The following is a 20,622-nucleotide window of genomic DNA, read 5'->3' on the forward strand; positions in this document are numbered from 1 at the left end:
TAATGATTTCTTCTCCAACACTATTTTCATGTACTACGTTTGTTTGTGGTTTTCATATGAACTAACCCCTTCGCTTTCTAAATACTCTAATTATTCTGGTAATTTCAGTCCATTGTTGAATCCATAAGGGCTAATAAACTATTTGTTACTTTTAACATTAACTGATATTTTTTTTTTAATGGACATCATCTTCTCATCAGACGTCTACAATAAATGAAGAGTAACCAATCTGTGAATACGAAATAAATTCATAATCACTTACGTGAGCAGGAGGCATTGTAAGAGGGTTGTGACTAAGGTTGAACGTAACTAACGTAGTCATTAGCCTTAATTCGACAGGTAAAGTTGAAATCCTATTTCCACTAATGTCTAGTCTCACTAACCGCAAAAATGTAATTTCTGAAAAGCAGAACAGAAAGTATCTTAAACACAATGAAGAAGCAATTATACTAAATATTAACATTTATAAGTAAAGCATAAAACTACATTACAAATTACATGTAAAACTATACAGGGCCCGTTCTGAAATTATTCGAACTTAATTATTTGCCAACAATTTATTGACGACAATTACAACTGTTGTCAATGTTCTTTAATGTAGGCATCTTGAGCCTCAATATAGTGAGTATAGCGACTTTTCCACTGTTCGTAGTTGTCCTTCGAAGTCCCTGACTGACTCTCTCTTTAATGCTGTGATCATGGCGACTTGAACCTCTTGATGCAAAACTCTTCCCCTTGAGCATCCTTTTTACCTTGGGAAACACGAAGAAGTCGGCCGGTGCCAAGTCCGGATTGTAAGGGGGATGGGGCAGCGTTGCCACGTGTACTTTGACAAAAAAAAAAACACCTGTCAACAACGTTGTGTGAACCGGTGCATTGTCGTGGTCAAGCACCCACCTATCGGCGATGTCAGAAGCATAGGCTCCCAGTTTTTTGAGTTACCAAATTATTTGAAACTATTACTTAAATATTTTTTTAAAATGTATAGTAAGTGTTGCATTTTATTCTTTCTTGGAACATTAGATATAGTTTTAGTTGCAGTTTTTCTGTTATGCAATGTGTAAAACAATACTTGAGGTCCACAATGTCAACGTCCAACCTAGCCATAAGATTCACCGGGAGAGATTTAACGTGGAAACTTTTGCAGGACCATGAAAAACTGCAAACTTAGGATATACCTATCATAGTCCGACAGTGAGTTCTGGCTGCCATCCAGGTTTTACCCTCTAGATCCACCACTGTCCATCTGGTAATTCACCTGTATTTATCTGTTCAAATTTCTTTGGATCCAAACAGACACATTCTTTCATTAAATGTTCATTTGGAGCAAACCTCTCTTCAACATTTGTAAAAGCGGTGTTAAAAATTCTGTAGGTTTTATCTTGGAACTCCTACAAAAAAAAAAAAAAAAAAAAAAAAAAAAAAAAAAAAAAAAAATGCTTTTTACATCGGATCCTTTTCGTTGCAAAATCAGCATCTACCCTCAGATGAAATTCGTTTTCTTCAAATTTTCTGTTAAAATTGTCCGAGAACATTTTAAGCTTCCATACATTTGAAAAAAATTCTCTCTGAGTGACTTTAAAGTTGATCCTAATCTTTGGACCATTTTCCATACTGCAAAATAGTTCATGTTTGGTGATTGTAAGTAATTCGAAGTTGGTATTGTACGCTCAAACAGTTCTGTGTAAAGAGCTGTTGTCATTAGTTTCAAATTTGAACCATTTGTCTCGTAAACTTATTGTTGTGGTCTTAGTTTTTCCATCAAAGTCACTGGCTGTACTCATTTCCTGTAGTACACAGACTGTTAAACTGTACTTCTTGATATCATAACCAGAATCTTTGTTTTTACAGAACACAGTAAGTTCTTACGAAACACGCAGGTGACACTTATGTTGAGTCTCGACGCTAACACTATGCCACTATCACAGGCAAACAAAGCAAAGAGAGAATGAGCCATACAGCAGTCGCTTGTGACAAAAATAGATCAGACCGAGTTGCAACATAACACCTAGGATATCTGGTAGTGCTGGTACCCGCAACGAAGAGAGTAGGCGACTTGACGGCTTACATATAGCCTTTAAATAATGTACATAAACCTGCGATGACTTTGTGATATAATTTTTATTATTAAGACAATAATGGAAATACTTGTATGAAGTAAAATTTTCTTGAGTTCAATACAAATAAGCCTATTTTATTGTGACAAAAGGGCGCCATAAGAGGGTGGGCGCAGCCGGAGATCGCCGCCTCGCCACCCTGTCCAGTCCCTGACACTGAATACATCAACAAGATTTATGAATAAATACCCAGCACAAATATCTATACGAGCAATCTAGACTCTTTAAATAAAAGAAAACGTTTCAACTTAAAGAGACATTTCGTTGTGCAGATATTTTCCAAAATGCTAAATATTTTAACAGGTCAACGTAATCTCTGACATGCAATATGTTAATAACTTGGCTGGATACATTGAGGCACCTCATACTCTCCCATAGTATATTTACTTAATATTTTTTCAACGTAAAATTCCCTCACTTTTCGAAGAAGTTTCCTTGACCATTATGATTACATTCTTTCAACGCAAGAAAGTTTTTGCAGAAGAGTATAATCTAGCTATGTACTCCGTATTTTAGTTGGTTACTACTTGGTTGTACTCTATATCATTCGAATTGCCAACAAATACAGGAAATAATCCTTTATTAAGTTCCTTAATGTCATCTCCCTCAAGAAACTGGCTTCTTGACATTATGCCAGAGACTCAGCATCACAGATAGGTCAAATACTTATCAGTAGAGCCCGGAACTTTATGTAATATCAAACCCTAAAATATGCAATAAAAATGTCTGAAATAGGAATACAAGTTGCAAAAACGGAAAGAAAAGTGTCCCACGGAGTCGGTAGAAATGTAATAAACAAGCAGCTAATACAACAGCGGTTTAAGAAATTTAAGAGCGACGATGAATCCCGTCACAAATAAAACTACATGTATGGAATGTTCACAAGGCAGCCATTAAGGTCGATAACAGCCAAACTTGCAAAGTACAGGAAAAGGCATTCAATTGCAGTGTAAAATCATTCGCCAACGCCTCCTCTCCCTTCGGATACGTATCAACTAGTGTTGCCCACGAGACGAGAAGTACATTTTTAAAATCAAGACAAGACGAGAAACATGACAATTCTCATCTCATTTTCGAGACGAGGCGAGATAGTTCATCCAAGTCTTAAATCTTTACTGTTCTAGTGTTACGCGATTAGTAGTATAAAAACTATTAATTGATAAAATGATTGTACGAACACAATGAAGAGCATTTATTAACGTTTAAATGTACACAAGCTATTACACAATACACTTCAATAATATGTATGGTTTAAATGTTGTTGTATCACACCTGATAACTTCTTGGAAATATTCAGGTAACTTCTAGATGAAATTACGAAAAAAAATAACGTATAAATTTTGTACATAAATTTGCAAAACGAGAGATGAAACGAGAAAACCTTATTTTTCGTCTTGTCTCATTTCGTGGGGGGACTGACTTCATCGAGGGAGTCGAGGGAGTAAAAATATTCACTCTAGGGAGTCGAGGGAGTAAACATTTTCACTCGAGGGAGTCGAGGGAGTAAAAATATTCACTCGAGGGAGTCGAGGGAGTAAAAATATTCACTCGAGGGAGTCGAGGGAGTAAAAATATTCACTCGAGGGAGTCAAGGGAGTAAAAATATTCACTCGAGGGAGCCGAGGGTGTAAAAATATTCACTCGAGGGAGTAAAAATATTCACTCGAGGGAGTAAAAATATTCACTCGAGGGAGTCAAGGGAGTAAAAATATTCACTCGAGAGGGTTAAAATATTAACTCGAGGGAGTAAAATATTCACTCGAGGGAGCCGAGGGAGTAAAAATATTCACTCGAGGGAGTCGAGGGAGTAAAAATATTCACTCGAGGGAGTCGAGGGAGTAAAAATTTTCACTCGAGAGGGTTAAAATATTCACTTGAGGGAGCCGAGGGAGTAAAAATATTCACTCGAGGGAGTCGAGGGAGTAAAAATATTCACTCGAGGGAGTCGAGGGAGTAAAAATATTCACTCGAGGGAGTCGAGGGAGTAAAAATATTCACTCGAGGGAGTCGAGGGAGTAAAAATATTCACTCGAGGGAGTCGAGGGAGTAAAAATATTCACTCGAGGGAGTCAAGGGAGTAAAAATATTCACTCGAGGGAGCCGAGGGTGTAAAAATATTCACTCGAGAGAGTAAAAATATTCACTCGAGGGAGTCGAGGGAGTAAAAATATTCACTCGAGGGAGTCGAGGGAGTAAAAATATTCACTCGAGGGAGTAAAAATATTCACTCGAGGGAGTCGAGGGAGTAAAAATATTCACTCGAGGGAGTCAAGGGAGTAAAAATCTTCACTCGAGGGAGCCGAGGGTGTAAAAATATTCACTCGAGAGAGTAAAAATATTCACTCGAGGGAGTAAAAATATTCACTCTAGGGACTCCCTCGAGTGAATATTTTTACTGTCTCGCCTCCCACGAGTGAACATTTTTACTCCCTCGACTCTCTACAGAGAATATTTTTACTGCCTCGACTCGTTCGAGTGTATATTTTTACTGCCTCGGCTCCCTCGAGTGAATATGTTTTTCCTCAACTCTCTCGAGTGAATCTTTTTACTCCCTGGACTTTTTCGAGTGAATATTTTACTCCATCGACTCTCTCGAGTGAATATGTTTACTCCCTCGACTCCCTAGAGTGTATATTTTTACTCCCTCGACTCCCTAGAGTGAATATTTTTACTCCCTCGACTCCCTAGAGTGAATATTTTTACTCCCTCGAGGGAATATTTTTACTCCCTCGACTACCTCGAGTGAATATTTTTACTCCTTCGACTCCCTCGAGTGAATATTTTTACTCCTTCGACTCCCTCGAGTGAATATTTTTACTCCCTCGACTCCCCCGAGTGAATATTTTTACTCCCTCGAATCCCTCGAGTGAAAATTTTTACTCCCTCGACCCCCTCGAGTGAATATTTTTACTCCCTCGACCCCCTCGAGTGAATATTTTTACTCCCTCGACTCCCTCGAGTGAATATTTTTACTCCCTCGAATCCCTAGAGTGAATATTTTTACTCCCTCGACTCCCTCGAGTGAAAATTTTTACTCCCTCGACCCCCTCGAGTGAATATTTTTACTCCCTCGACCCCCTCGAGTGAATATTTTTACTCCCTCGACTCCCTCGAGTGAATATTTTTACTCCCTCGACTCCCTCGAGTGAATATTTTTACTCCCTCGACTCCCTCGAGTGAATATTTTTACTCCCTCGACTCCCTCGAGTGAAAATTTTTACTCCCTCGAGTGAATATTTTTACTCCCTTGAGTGAATATTTTTACTCCCTCGACTCCCTTTAGTAATTATTTTTACTCCCTCGACTCCCTCGAGTCCCTCGATGAAGTCAGTCCTTTTCGTGGGCAACACTAGTATAAATTAAAACTATGAGTCCCACATTAAGTTGCTAGCTCAGAATGCGACATGACCAAATGCTTGTTTCTTTCTAGTTTCGTCAGAAAAAGATTCATTTCGGGTCAGTGATGACACGCAAGTTCCTTACAAAACTTCACAGAGCAGCCATCATTAGTTGACAACACATAAACCCACTCCCCAACAACTGAAACTACAACTCTGTACATAGGTTGTGTTCTGTACTTGGTGAACTGCTCGGAGTATCATGCATAGCGAAATACCAAATGATCAATGCAGTTGTGTACTTACAGCCATTGCAATGTGTGCATAAAAAAGTGCTTGTGAACTGCACAGGTCTATATGTTATTGTAGTTCAGGATAACACATAGACACATGTTGCAAAGTTTACCCATGAGACCATTACCAGATTTGGTACGGAAACGCTTATGTATCCCCACATTTCCCGGACACTGCATCGTTAGATTACCGTTACAGTCTGTTAGACAATTCCAGACTGCACCGTCGGATTACTATTACCGTCATTAGACTATCACGGATATTGCACTGTCGGTTTACCATTACCGTTTGTTAGACAATTCCGGACATTACGCTGTCGGATTACAGTTACCGTTCGTTAGACGATCATTTGGGGAAACAATGGTTTCGAACCCTAAAAAAGGTAATCCAAATACTGAATGACTTCTTTAGTTCCAAGTTCCACGGAATTCTACAGGGAAACACACACACACACAAAGAAAGAAAAGAAAAAGAAGAGAAGTTCTTGACGGCCGTGATAGTCAGAAGTTCTTCGTGAAAACTAACTGAAGTAGTGTTTCGTAATCTTCATCCACTATCAACTGTTTTAGAATTATAGAGGTGGCAACGGGCTTTTGTACACCTTATTTTTGATCTGCCATCGTAGGTAAGTCCCACCAACAGACCCGAAACGTGTATCACATTATTTTTTTCCTTAAGTCTTCAAATTATATAATCCTCGACCTCCTTTGTTATTTATATCTGAGTTAGCCCCGCCCTACCCTATAGTGACGCTACTGGTGGAATCCACTAAGCTCAAATATCAACTTTTAAAATAATGGAATACGGGTCTCGGCGACGTTTACGATCCTCAACTGTTTCGGAACTATATAGGTAACAGGTGGACTTTATGCACACTGTATATACTTTCGGATTCGAACGGGTTTTAATTCTGGAGAAGTAACTTGTTTTCAGGTCTACCTTCATGCACCTTAATAGTGTTGTTATTAATATAATAAGGCTTAAAAAGTCCAAACCTTCTTTCATAGAATGTACACTTTTTAAGAATATTATACTCTTTTGGAGGTTCAAATTGCACTCACATTAGGAAGTAATAAATTCGAGGTTTTTTGCTTTCTGATTTAACAGGCTCTCTACGGTAGTTATAAAGATACCAGTGTTTCCATTTTCCTGTTGATTATTTCTGGTCACCCTATCTTTCACAATTAATATCCTGTGTACTGAAATAATTGTTCATAATAATTGATACAGTTCAAGAAGTTTCAGATAAAAAGATTTTTTTTTTAAGCCGGAACAGTGCACATAAATGGTTAGTGAACTGCACAGCACTGCATCAATTGCATCTCTATTTAGAACTTAATCCTTTCATCAGTGTTTTTATATTATTCAATAATTATACCATCGAACTTTTCGTCTGGAACTTTCTTATGTTAGTTCAGGACATCGATGGTGAAGTGAGATGATTAATCGTAACGTGCAAAAACACATAATGTCACGTTTCTTTTCCTTCTTCTCATCTCGTGATTTTACACAGTGGCTCGTAAATCATTTAGCATGCACAGCGTGACAGAACGTTGAATTCAGATTAGACGAGGAGAATTTACTTGGGTCAAAGTGCAGGGCAGTTCAAAGCTTGACGCAGGAATAGGTGGAGTTCTCCAATTTCTTTATAGTGAAAAGAAACAATACAAAATTATACGGGAAGAAAAAACAATATTCTTCCACGACTCTGGGTTGAAATGAAAATTTAGGAGCACGTAATAGGATACTGACGCAAATTTCAAGAGAAGAATATCTTTATTCGACTGTCAATGGCAGTTACTCTAAGAAATGTGATAATGTGCTCATCTTGTAATCGCTAAGTTCTAATTTCAGTATCCAGAACCACCAGTTACCCTGACTGACATGTTCAACTTTTCTGTGATACCTTGGCTTCATGAAACAACAATAATAATAATAATAATAATAATAATAATAATAATAATAATAATAATAATAATAATAATAATAATATAAAATCTGACAAGAACATGTTTTCACGAAATGCAAAAAGTATAAATACCCTTTTATCTACATATAAAATGGTCTTATTTACTGGTTTACACAACTTTAAGCACAGGCCTATTTTAAAAATTTTAAAGTCTGCATTAAGGTTATACTGTTGAATATAATTTTTAAACCTTCACATATCTTTTTTCTGTGCTCAACAAATTCTTTTTTGCGTAGTCGTACCACATGGTCTCCTTCGAACTGCTCAACTATTACGCATTTCCTCCGTGGTTAACAAATACAAGTATTCGTAAATATCAAGTCGGAACTACAACTTTTGATTTCTCTCGACTTGATAGAAAACCTGGACAATTGCACTATCGGCGGCTTTTGATGGAAGACACATCGAGGAGTAACAATTAAAATTTTATTGCTTTAAACCAGGGTGGATTGATTTAAATCAGTCTGATTTAAATCACGATTTAAATCACTTGATTTTTTAAATAAAAATCGTTGATTTAAATCGAATTCCGAAATAAATTAATTTAAAGTGAAAATAAGTAAAATCCCGTTTTTGCTCTGGAAGTTAATAATCATAATACAATGAGACTCAAATGTACAGTATAGTATGAAAACAAACGTTATGCGGAGGATGATTAGGGAAAATCCCGTTTTGAACAGGTAACGGAGCGATCCTGCTTTCTTCTTTTCGTAACATTGGGTTTGAGTTTTAAAATCGTTAACTATTCCAACGGGGAAATCGCCATCGACATTTAAAACGAAAATTCTTTTTTGTGCGTGTCTGTTTGTTTGTTCCCAGATAACAGGGCGTATTTAGAGGGGTCCTATCCCCTCTCCATTTTTTTTTTTAATTTTATAACTTTAGGTAGGGATGCGCACGAGTCGAGACATGTCTCGAATCTCGACTCGACTCGACTCGAATTCGAGTCGAGATTCGAGTCGAGACACACGTTGTAAATTTCGAGACGAGTCGAGACAAACGTGTTTCTCGACTCGAATTTTCGAGTCGAGACACGAGTCGAGTCGAGATAGTTCATAAAAATCTCGACTCGACTCGAATGTCTCGAAAATTTTTCTAAAACTTTTAATATTATTATGAAGAAATTATTCATTCAGGAACAGCCTTGAAACCAATTTCAGCATTTATTACTTTAGAAAGGTACAGAACGTATAAATTTAATAGTTAATCTTCCGAGATCAAGATTTAATTTTCAGCTTAATTCAGTTAATTAAAACTAGTAATTAAAGCCGTGATATTTGATTGTACTTCAAATATAATAATAATAATAATAATAATAATAATTGATTATCTAGTTTGTATAAAACTATTATCCGTAGCCTATATCTAGTCTGTATAAGAACATTGCAATAAAGTGAACATCATAAATTCTCTGAATGAGCAATTGGCAGTCTATAGTAATTTAGCATAGTTATAACTATTGTGTTTTTATTTCCATGAACGCCATAGGGCTACATAACTCTGGACAGGGCCGGATTTAGGGGGGTGCAAAGGTGCACGCTACCCCCCTTTGTTGTAAATATACCTATCTAAAATGAGAAGCTAGCAGTGAAAATACCGCGACACTGGTGTGTCGTGAATGGGCCACTGGTGTACCGCGAGGATATCAAAACAAAATTATTAATTCTATAGCAATCAAATTGCAAAACGTAGGGGAAAATGTATATTTGTATTGCACATTACTATGAACCTCTACTATGAATCTACAATTTTGTTTCATGCCGTGTTACTTTTCTGTAAATTTCTAATGTTGAAAAAAGTATTTGTTATTGTTATGACCATTATTGCTTCTTTATCGTTACAGACTATTTCGTAACTTGAAAATTTAAAATATCATTCAATCCTTTCGATAAATTATTCACATTTGTGTTTTAAAAGTAAAATAGATTTATTTGTTCGTTATTTAATGATCTTCATTCTTAGTAAAAGGTTGGATACAGATTTCGAAAGAGTAAGCGTATTTTTAATAACCTGAGTCCAACATTTCATTGCAGTTATTTTCTCCTTTTAAATTAGAATGAAAAATAAGCATAGTGATTTACCACGAGGAAAACCCAGTGATCGAGCTTTCTTCTCTGTGCGAAAGTGTGCCGCGAGAATCCATGTTACACCCGTAGTGTGCTGCAAATTGAAAAAAGGTTGGGAAACGCTGGTTTAGTCCCCGGCTACTTTAAGCGATCGCAAAGCGTATTTATTGCTCCTGCGTATGCTTGAAATACGCTGACCATGTATTTAAATCTGAGCGGCTAAACATGAACGCGAAAGCAATAAAATCGCTGAAAAAACGCCGGCTCGAGCGTATTTGGTGCAGGTCGGAACAATAGACCGCCTGCTGTTTAAAAGATTTCAAAAGGAAGGACAGAAAAGAAAGACGTGTTGCCAGGCAAGGGGATTGTAGCAAGAAACAGCTGCTTGGAAGACGCTTTGTGCAGAGAATGGAACTCTGCTATTATAAAGTATGTGTGTATAACAAAAGAAAATTCACAAAAATAGAAGGAAATTCCGAAAAATTAGCTAATTACAGAAAAATCTATGTAACACAATAGGGTGATTTCTCGTGATACACTTGATTGACAGTTAGCTGATGCCATGGTAATCTATAAGCAAAATATTTGGCTTTAGGCAAAAGATGAAACAACGAAATAACTTGAATTTGAGCCCCTATCTCCGAAGCTCGAACTCCACCCCCAAACAGATAACCACAAGTGTAATCACAAAGAGAAATTATCAGTTGTGTTTGAAAACGTGTCCTGTGTACATATCCAGTCATGGTTAGTGTGTTTAACACAGAGGCGTTTATAATCGAAATACAAAATATGCCATGCCTATATGATTTAAGAGATCCGAACTACATGAATCGTGACTTAAAAATAAAAATGTGAAGAGAAGTGGCTGCGATATTTGTTCCAGACTGAAAGGGAATGGAACGGAATTCTCAGAATGAAGAAGGTAAGAATATTCTTATTTTATGATTTCATTTAATACTGTTAAGTAGAGCTACATCGAGCCAAATTGATGTTCACTATGAATAATAATAATAATAATAATAATAATAATAATAATAATAATAATAATAATAATAATAATAATAATAATAATAATAATAATAATAAATACTTTGTTAAAGTTGTGCCAACTTCCAATATACCTAATATATACCAAACCTTCAGGCGCAACAGTCCGAAAGGGCCAGCGTCGCCTATGCGTCATTTTATGGGGTGGATGATGGAACAATTGCCCTTAGATGGTTTAAGCCATAGATGTGTGCACAGTAGAAAGGCGGAAAATGCCACCTCTAATAGTTTGGTACTTAGGTATATCGAAAATGTTTTAAACAGCAAAGACCATAATTTTAAATTGGGGTTCAATACATCTTATTCTCTTTCCAGTCTTTGAAATGACCGAAAAACTACGTTGCCAAATTATTTCGAAACTTAGTTTTGTAAAACAAACACATAATGTTTCAGTTTCCAGACATTTCTTTCCATGCAGCTTAGAAATATTCCTGGGAAAGATATGTTTATTTTATTTTATTTATTTATTTTAACTGTAACTGCTCGTGTTTTATCAACTTTGTTCTGAAACTGAAAATAAGGTGCTAAAATTGGAAGAGTAGGAATTTCAGAAGAAGCCAAAATCATGAGAGGAAAAAAATTAAAAGATTAAACCAGAGAATTGGTTAAAAATATCATGATGTAAATTTTATACTTGGTGGCTTGGAATTTAGCGGTCCTTTCAGCACCGAAGCTATACAAGATGTGAACCTACAGTTTAAGGTGGAATCTAAACTACCTTTATGCGCTGAAACTTTTCAATGATCTCCCACAGGATTCGAATCCGGAACCCCATTCTCCAAAGGCACGTGCATAGCTAGTAAAGTATAAAGTAGTGTAAATGTTGGAAGTTATTGATTGGGGTCTAATATTTGTTTTCGATACAGAGGATATCTTTAAGAAAATGCCTCTTGCTTCGTCTCTTTCGACTATATCAGCGAGGCTACATCAGACGTGAACTACAGCTCAACGTGGGACCCTAACCACATAACCTCCTGCCTAGAATCGAATCCAGGTCTACCACTTCTGGCGCGGGAAATGAAAAGAAAAGACCTGGAAACCCTGACTGGCTCATAGTATGATTTACAACTTTGGTGAAACTAAAATTACCGTGTAGCCACTTAGGCCGCGTTCACTGTGGGGGGTAACGCTTTGTCGACTAGCCTAGTCCTTAGAGGGAAGAATAATTGGTACACTCCCTCCTCCCTGCTCTCTCTCTGCCTAGTATATTTCCTTTATTTTATTGTCTCCGAAACACCATTCCAGACAAATGCTTTTCGGTAGAAAAGCTAGAAACAAACCATCCCGCTCTTGGACAAAGTGGGCAACATGCGGTAGTCAGGTCAATGAACCTGCTTTGGAAATTTTCGTGCAATTTAGGTTACTGAGAGGGTGTAGTTTCTTCAACTATGCCGCCTTCTAGTATAGCTCGTGCCATAAATGTCATCGTCTGATCGTATGGGAAACACCGCTAGTTGTCCTTGCCTGACATCTGTTTCATACGTATTCATATTAGCCAGTGACAGCGATAAAGAGTGCGCCGCATACCCTGGGGTGCGGGGGAGCATACTTGAGGGAGCCTCTACAAGGTACGCTCAGCAAGGCACCTTTTACTTGTCATTTATAATTTTAATGCATTTTCAAAGCGTTTCTACACAGCTTATAATTAATTCTAACAGTTTCACAGAATTTAACCAGTTGAGAATGCTCCATGAGCATTGCCAGAACGAACTTAAAAAGAATGGAGATATGGAGCGGGAAGGAAAACTGTCATTGTTCCTACCTCGCAAAAAACAGTAATTAGTAAAATATTATCTCTCTATGACTTACAGTTCTCGAGATATGGCTGCTTAAATATCTAGAAATTTGAACTTTTTGGCCAGTATTTGGAGAACGGTGGCCAGTTGGCCAGTAGACAGTTAATCAGTGGACACTGGTTATTATTTGGTATTAAAATGTTCACCACCCTTTTAGGTATTGATCAACACCAATATGATCTCTCTACAACTTACGGCTCCCAAGCTATTGCTCCTTAAATATCTAGAAATTGGTCATTTTTGGCCAACATCACGGGAACGGTAAGTCATAGAGAGATGATATTGGTGTTAGTCAATACCTAAGAGGATGGTATGCATTTTAGTACCCATATTAATTGGTGACCACTATACAACTGGCCATTGGCCAAACTAGTGGCCAATTGGCCAGTGTTAATCGGTTACTATTTGGTACCAAAATGTTCACCATCCTCTTAGGTAATGAACAACATCAATGTGATCTCTCTGTGACTTATGGTTCCCGAGATATGGCTCCCTAAATCTCTGGAAGTCGGCTATTTTTTGGCCAATATCTTGAGAACGGTAAGAGTGACGCGAAAAATTTAATAACTTTTTCTGATAGTTTTTGAAGCTCTATCAAATACACGGTTCAAAATTGAAAAATCGCAAATAACAGACAGACAGACACACAGACATAAAAAATTCAGTATCGAACTTTTTAAGTTCGTTAATAATGAAGTAATAATTAAAATCAAATAATGAGGAATGACTGTGAACTTGAATGTCAGGTTCCTCTTTGCGATTTTCCAAAGATTTTATTTTCCAGTGTAACATTTGAATATTATTATGTTAGTCTATAATGCCATATTTTCGATATCGTGTATCTTAGACTAGAATTACAGTGTATTACAATAAATTATCGTATTTACCAGAAATATCTTCCAAGAAAATAATTCGAGATATAACAACTTGTTATTTGAAGAAGACAGTTGCTTACTGACAAGGGAGTGGCTCCACTGAGATCCGAACGAGACAATTGTGTTCGCATTGGATATGTTATAACTAGACGAATCCCGAAGTTATACATGTCACCGGGCGGGATATCGTGAGTTACAACATATTCAACGAACTTAAAAAGTTCGTTACTGAATTCTCTATGTCTGTGTGTCTATCTGTCCGTCTGTCTGTTATTTGCAATTTTTTCAATTTTGTACACTGCATTAGATAGAGCATCAAAAACTATCAGACAAAATGATTAAATTTTTCGCGTCAATCTAACCGTTCGCAAGATAGTGGACAAAAAATGACCGATTTACAGAAATTTAAGTAGCCATATATCGGGAACCATAAGTCATAGAGAGATCATATTGGTGTTGATCAATATCTAAAAGGATGGTAAACATTTTGGTACCAAATAGAAACCGGTAGTCACTGTCCAACTGGCCAGTAGTTTGACCAATGGCCAGTTGGCCAGTGGCCACCAATTAATATCAGGACAAAAATGTTTAACATTCTATTAGGGATTGATTACCACCAATATCATATCTCTATGGCTTACCGTTCCCGTGATATTGGCCAAAAACATGGCCAATTTCTAGATATTTAAAAAGCCATAGCTAGGAAATTACCTGCTAGAATATTTTGAACCGAGTCATTTGTTCGGAAACGATTGGGTAAATGGAAAACTCGGTGAACATGTATCCCATCATTTTCAAGGCCACACTTTTTTGGGGTAAAAACTTTTTACTAAAAAGTTTGCCCCAGAGTTCCCCGCAGGGCCCCAGACGGGATCCAACTAAAAATTTTCAAATGGCAAGGGGGGTTAAGTAGCACATCGTTTGAAATCTGTTGTAAAATGAAGGAAAATGGAGCAAGTCTCGACTCTCTACGACAACCCTATGCAAAATGGCGGCGGGTCAAAATGAAAACAAAAACTTAACTGAAAAGTCCACGCCACCCGTATAAATCGAAAATGGCGAGACAAATGTAAAAACAAGAAAGGACGTGTGGCATTACGAGATCGAGCTAAAGAGAATTTCACAGTAAATATCAAGCTCAAACTCGAATTAGTGAGAAACTTGACTAGTGTGATCCTCATTGAGATTAGCGAACGCGAGCTTCATTGAGGATAGAGAGCATGAGCCCGAGTGAGTCACGGTTGTAAAATTACCAATTTTACTTCTTTCTTTCTTTCCTTTTTTTTCCCTACTCCAATGCGTAAGGTTTATGAACAGCAGAAGTGCTTGCTAGAAAGATCTTAATTAGCATTGCTTGAATTATCCATAGACTAGGAACTGCTTTGATATCTAATGCAACTTACGTTCACATTTTAACAATTCAGGTTGTAATTAAAACCTTGAATACTGAGCAGATGAGCACCAAAATGTTTTGTTGGGGTGTATTTCTAATACGCAATTAATTCTTCATAAACAAATACAACTCTATAGTATCTGAAGCGGCTTGAGTTGGATTGAATGAAAACGTGATCATGTATTCGAACTGCGCAATGTATTGTTAATTATCATGAACTGGAACAATTAGAAAAAAAAAATGGAAGCGCGACTGATGAGCACCAAACATCAACATTTCAAAAGGCATGGTCAAAGCTCACACCTCAAAGACCAGAAAAAAAAGATTGCCCCATCAACTAACCGTTGTCTTGTCCAAGTCAGTTGCTTTTTTTCATTGTGAAATTTCCTGCAAGTTAATCAGAATGTTGAAAATTTCCTACATTTTAAATTTATTTAGTATGTACTGATCAGTCAGAACATTATGACTACCAACCTACTATCGATATAATTTCCGTCCAGGGGATATCTGTGTCACCTGCCGACGAATGCCTGCTAGTCATTCACGCGTACGGTGCATGTAGTATCAGTGAGAGTGCTGGCCGTGTGTAGAATGGGGAAGGCGCGCGATCTGAGTTTGACCGAGGGCAGGTTGTAATGGCCCGCAGACTCGGCAGGAGAATTTCGGAAACTGCAGGACTTGTCGGATGTTCGAGGAGTGCTGTGGTGAGTGTCTTCAACAAGTCGCGAAACCAAGGGAAAACGACGTCCAAACGTCGAGGGGTTGGGCGCTCCCACCTCATTACAGATGTCGGACGTCACAGGCTGGGCAGACTGGTAAAACAAGACAGGCAGCGAACTGTGGCAGAGCTAACATCATACTTTATTACTGGGCAAAGTACAAGTGCGTTTGAACACACAGTGCACCGAACACCCCTAACGATGGGCCTCCGAAGCCCATGTCCCATCTGTGTGCGAATGTTAACACCACGACATCGGCAACTACGACTGAAATGAACACATGACCATCGTCATTAAACCTTGGCACAGTGGCAGAGCGTTGCATTGTCTGATGAATCCCGATACCTTCTTCATCATGACGATGGGAGGGTGCGAATCCGTCGTGTTTCAAGAGAACAGTTCTTTGACACCTGTACTGCGGGACGGAGACAAGCTGGCGGTGGCTTAATTATGCTCCGGAAAACATTCACGTGAGCATCCATGTGTCTAGTGAAGCTCGAGCAAGGCACCATGACGGCCAAGGCGTATCACACACTGCTTGCAGACGACGACCATGTTTCCCAACGGGAGTGGCATTTTTCGAAAAGATAATGCACCATATCACAAGGCCAGGATTGTGATGGAGTGGTTCGAGGAACACAGAGGCAAGTTCCAAGTGATGTGCTGGCCGCCCAACTCGCCTGATCTGACCTAATCGAACACAAATGGGATGTGATTGAACATGACTTCAGAGCGCATCGCCCCTCCCCGGAATTTACGGGAATTAGATGACCTGTGTGCAAGAGCGCCGATCCTGGGGGGCTCCCCCAAAGCTCATGTGAGCCCCCGCATTGTATTTATGAATATACAGTATTTGGCATAATTTGAATACAATTTGAATTAAAATCCTCATATATATGCCTTCTACATCTGAATGCCCCCCCACATTTACAGAAAAATCGGCGCCCTTGCCTATGTGTACCAATCAACTCTCTCCAGTGACCTTTCAAGGATCATTGCGTCCATGCCAAAACGCGTCGCCATTGTTATCCGTGCCAAAGTTGGACACACTGACAATAAGGTAGGTAGTCATAATATTCTGGCTGATGTGTGCGTATATTTTAACTCGTATATTTTGTCTCGACTCGAATTTCGAGACGTCTCGACTCGAATTCGAGTCGAGTCGAGTCGAGACAGAGACTGTCGAGTCGAGACAGAAACATATTTTCGAGTCGAGACAACATTTTCTCGAGACGAGTCGAGACAGGCTTAAATCTCGACTCGACTCGACTCGAATGCATCCCTAACTTTAGGCGAAATTTATGTATTTCATGCCGCAAGCTAGTTCTGAGTTTTTAAAAATAGGCGCCTGCCAATTATCAGTAACTTTTGTGAAAAAAAAAGTGTCATTTTGATAAACGTTGCTGTACTTTTTCCTTAATGCTTAAGCTTTTAAATTATATCACCTAGCCCTATTTTTAGGTGATAGGGTAAAATCTTCATTATTCGATTAAAAAAGTACCAATAAGGCTTTTTACTTCGTTTTCTTTTAGAACACGACTGGAGGCATTTTAGAACATGCTACATATGCTTTAACGCATTTCTGTGTTGAGGCATAGTGTGTGATGACGTCATACATTTAAAAAGATATTTTTGTTATGCGTATTATTATTTTTTGGCGGGTTACATTTTGCATTCAAAAGACTGAAATTTTGCACACTCGTTCAATGCACCCCTTAATAATTTTCAGATGTTTTCAGATTTCTGCGTGGAAACAGCGGGTTCCAGAGGGGCATTTAAAAAAAAAAAGGATATTTTTAACAAAAAATAGCTTTTTTCGTGATTTTCCCGCCTCAGATGGAGACATATGAATGGTACCGTTTGAAAGGCTGTTCTATTCTGAAGAAAATCATGTACGTACTATTCTCCTAGCATAAATAGGGATGTCTCAGGAAACTGTTATCTGAGATCCTGTTTAATACGGGAATCTGGGGTATTTGAGGAATATTATTTTTCGCGGGCTTACTTTTGCACCTACAAGATTGAAATTTTGCACATTTACTCAGTGTACCCCTCAGCATTTTTCAGATTTGTTTCAGATCTCTGCCTTAAAACAGGAGGTGTCCACAGAGGTAAAAATTAAAAAGAAAGAAAGAGATATTTTTAACAGATAAGTCCTTTTTTCGTGAACCCCCCCCCCCCCAGACACATGAAGGAGACATTTGAAGGGTACCGTTTGAAAATTTGTTTTATTCTGAAGAGAATAATGTACAAATTATGATCCTAGGATAAATAGAGATGTCTGAGGAAATTTTTATATTACATCCGGGTCATCTGGGGCATTCTGGGAATGTTCTTAACTCATTGTTAAATAGTTTCCTCACCTTTGCTACTCAAGATAGAAGCTTGAAATTTTGTACACACATTTAGTACACCCTTAGTATTACCCAGTTGATTTTGAGATCTGTGCGTTAACACAGGGGAACCCAGAGGGGATCAAAATTTAAAAAAGTTAAAGAAATGCCGATTAGCCTCAAAATTTCCCACTTCAGGGACATGATAGGGAAATGTGAATGTTGCCGCTTCAAAAGCTGTTCTATTCTAAAGAGAGTGATGTATGTACCATGATCCTAGGATAAATAGGGATGATGCTGTAGCTGTTGACTGAAAGTCTATAATTTACCTTTAAAAAGAGCCATAATTTAAAAGTGTTAAGAAACATTGTTTGGGATAGATATAGGTTAACGATTGGGGATAATTTAAAATTCAACCCCAATACTTTCACTTAAATGGCATAATTAGCATTTAATACTAATTCCTAATGCTTTTTCTTCAGTTTGCGACTTGTATTATACGAGGAGAAAGATTTGATTTAAATCAAAAAAATCGATTTAAATAAAAAAAATCAAGAAAAATGATTTTTTTAAAAAAAAATCATGATTTTTTTCCACCCTGCTTTAAACTGAGAAAGAAACTATTTTCTAATATATATTATTATATATAAAAGAGTAAAAGTGGGTCAGTCACACACCACTGTCCCGGTTACATTATTACAGGAACATAAAATTTAAAAATACTTCCTTTTGTGACGAAAGCAAAAGGAGTTTTGGAAACATGTATCCCAAGAAAGTAAAATCTTTTGCAAGGAAAATCTTACGAATTCCTAAACGCTCGAGATGAAACACAGCATATAAACTTTTCACTACAAACACGGGAAAACGGGGACATTTCTAATATAATGAATTTCTTCTCGTTTAATCAGAAAATGCCTAATGTTATGATTAGCTAAAGTTGGAGATCTGGAATTCGATACATAGGCCTATACTTTTATTTTACAAATAAGGAAACATCTATTTAAGTGCTTCTAAAAATTCCGTTCTTAAAGGGGGAGGAAAAGGGACCAACTTCAATAATACTGAAATTTTCATTTATTTATTTATAAAGTGCTCAATGTAGGGATTCGCTTACGTCGGAGATGTGAAATTACTCGTGCAAGATATAAACTCGTGCTTCAGTGTTTTCGAAATTTCCGATCCTAAAGTGGAAAGGGGGTCAATTTCTATAATATTGCAATTCCCTTCTATTTGTACCGAATGTGTGGATTTTCTTACGTTTGAATATGTAAATTTCGATATATAAACTCTTAAATAAAAATAATGGAACACGTATTTCAGCATTTTCGAAAATTACGCTCCTAAGATGGAAAAACAGGACATTTCTATAATATTCAAATTTCCATTTATTTATTTATTTATTTATTTATTTACTGAGTAAGTGTCGAGTTTGATGATTTGTTTAAGTTGAAGACGTAAAATTCGGCATATAAACTCTTCATTAAATATAAGAGAATACATGTTTCAGAGTTTCTCAACATTCCTCTCTGAAGGGAGAATGGGAACAATTTTTACAATATTAAAACACTCCTTTATTTAGTTACAATGTGCCAAATGTGGACATTTGCTTAAGTTGGAGATATGAAATTATTTACATAAACCTCAAATAAAAATAATTGAACATCTGTTTCAACCTCTTCGAAAACTCTGCTCTTAAGGGTGAAAGGGGAACAACTTCTATAATATTAGTATCTCCCAAGCATTTATTCAGAAAATGTTTAGTGTAAGGATTCGCGTTAAGGTGCAGATGTGAAATTCGTTACATAAAACCCTAATTAAAAATAAGGGAACATATACTGTATATATTTCAGCGTTTCGAAAATTCCGCTCCATAAAGAGGAATGGGGAAGGGGATTAGACCTATATGCACTACTAGATGGAAGAGTAAAAGTGACTCACTCATAGACGCACAGGCCATGTTAACACATGTATAAACATGAGATTTAGACAGAAAACTCTTTTCTGTTACAAAATCAGTGAATACGAAAGTTTATATACATATATATATATATTAGAGGAAAAAGATATTTTGCCCAGAATACACTATTGCATGAATCCATGAACTCTGGGAGATGAAACTTGGCTCTATATTTAAAAATAAGATGACACGTGTCCCAGCGTTTTTGAAGATTCTAGTTTTAAGGGAGAAGGGCATTATTTATTTATTCTCCGCACTGAAAGCGACGTTGTATGTTGTTTGTGACATTGAAAATGGCTGAAAAATGTGAATGAATTTTGGAACATACTTAGTATCTTATCTCGAGCTAGGTATCAATTATCATTTCGATTAAAGGGCGCATCCTAAGAAGGGTATGGGGTTCAAAATTAATGCGAAAAATAAAGTATCTCACAACCCCCTCAAGTTAGGAAGGGGTCAATCTAAATTAAATCGACCAATGTTGGTTGCTGACAAAATTTAGTTTTTGATTAATTTTTTACCTAAGTTTGTACTATATTTTAGGAGTTGAAAACGGGTATTCATTTATTTTTTAGCTGCGCAGGTTTCGTCGTATAGTACCATATGAAAGATAATGGAACGACCAAAACCAAATGAAAGATAATGGAATGGACATTCTGTGTTCTGTGGACATTGAGACCTGTTCAAAACGTCTAGAAAAGAAGCTCTGAACACTGAG

At 37.3% G+C, this 20,622-nt stretch overlaps 1 protein-coding gene across 4 annotated transcripts in view; it reads right to left on the minus strand.

Annotated features, from left to right (window-relative positions):
* Positions 1-20,622, minus strand: part of Lrch (Leucine-rich-repeats and calponin homology domain protein) — a 370,595-nt gene that overhangs the window by 91,155 nt on the left and 258,818 nt on the right. For all 4 annotated transcript variants that reach the window (XM_081768565.1, XM_081768566.1, XM_081768564.1 and 1 more), the window contains exon 4: positions 263-399. In XM_081768565.1, the coding sequence (XP_081624691.1) occupies positions 263-399 (137 nt within the window). The remainder of the gene's footprint in view (positions 1-262; positions 400-20,622) is intronic.

The sequence above is a fragment of the Thermobia domestica genome, chromosome 8 (genome assembly GCF_964235325.1).
Source record: "Thermobia domestica chromosome 8, izTheDome1.hap1.1, whole genome shotgun sequence".
In the NCBI taxonomy this organism is placed as follows: Eukaryota; Metazoa; Arthropoda; class Insecta; order Zygentoma; family Lepismatidae; genus Thermobia; species Thermobia domestica.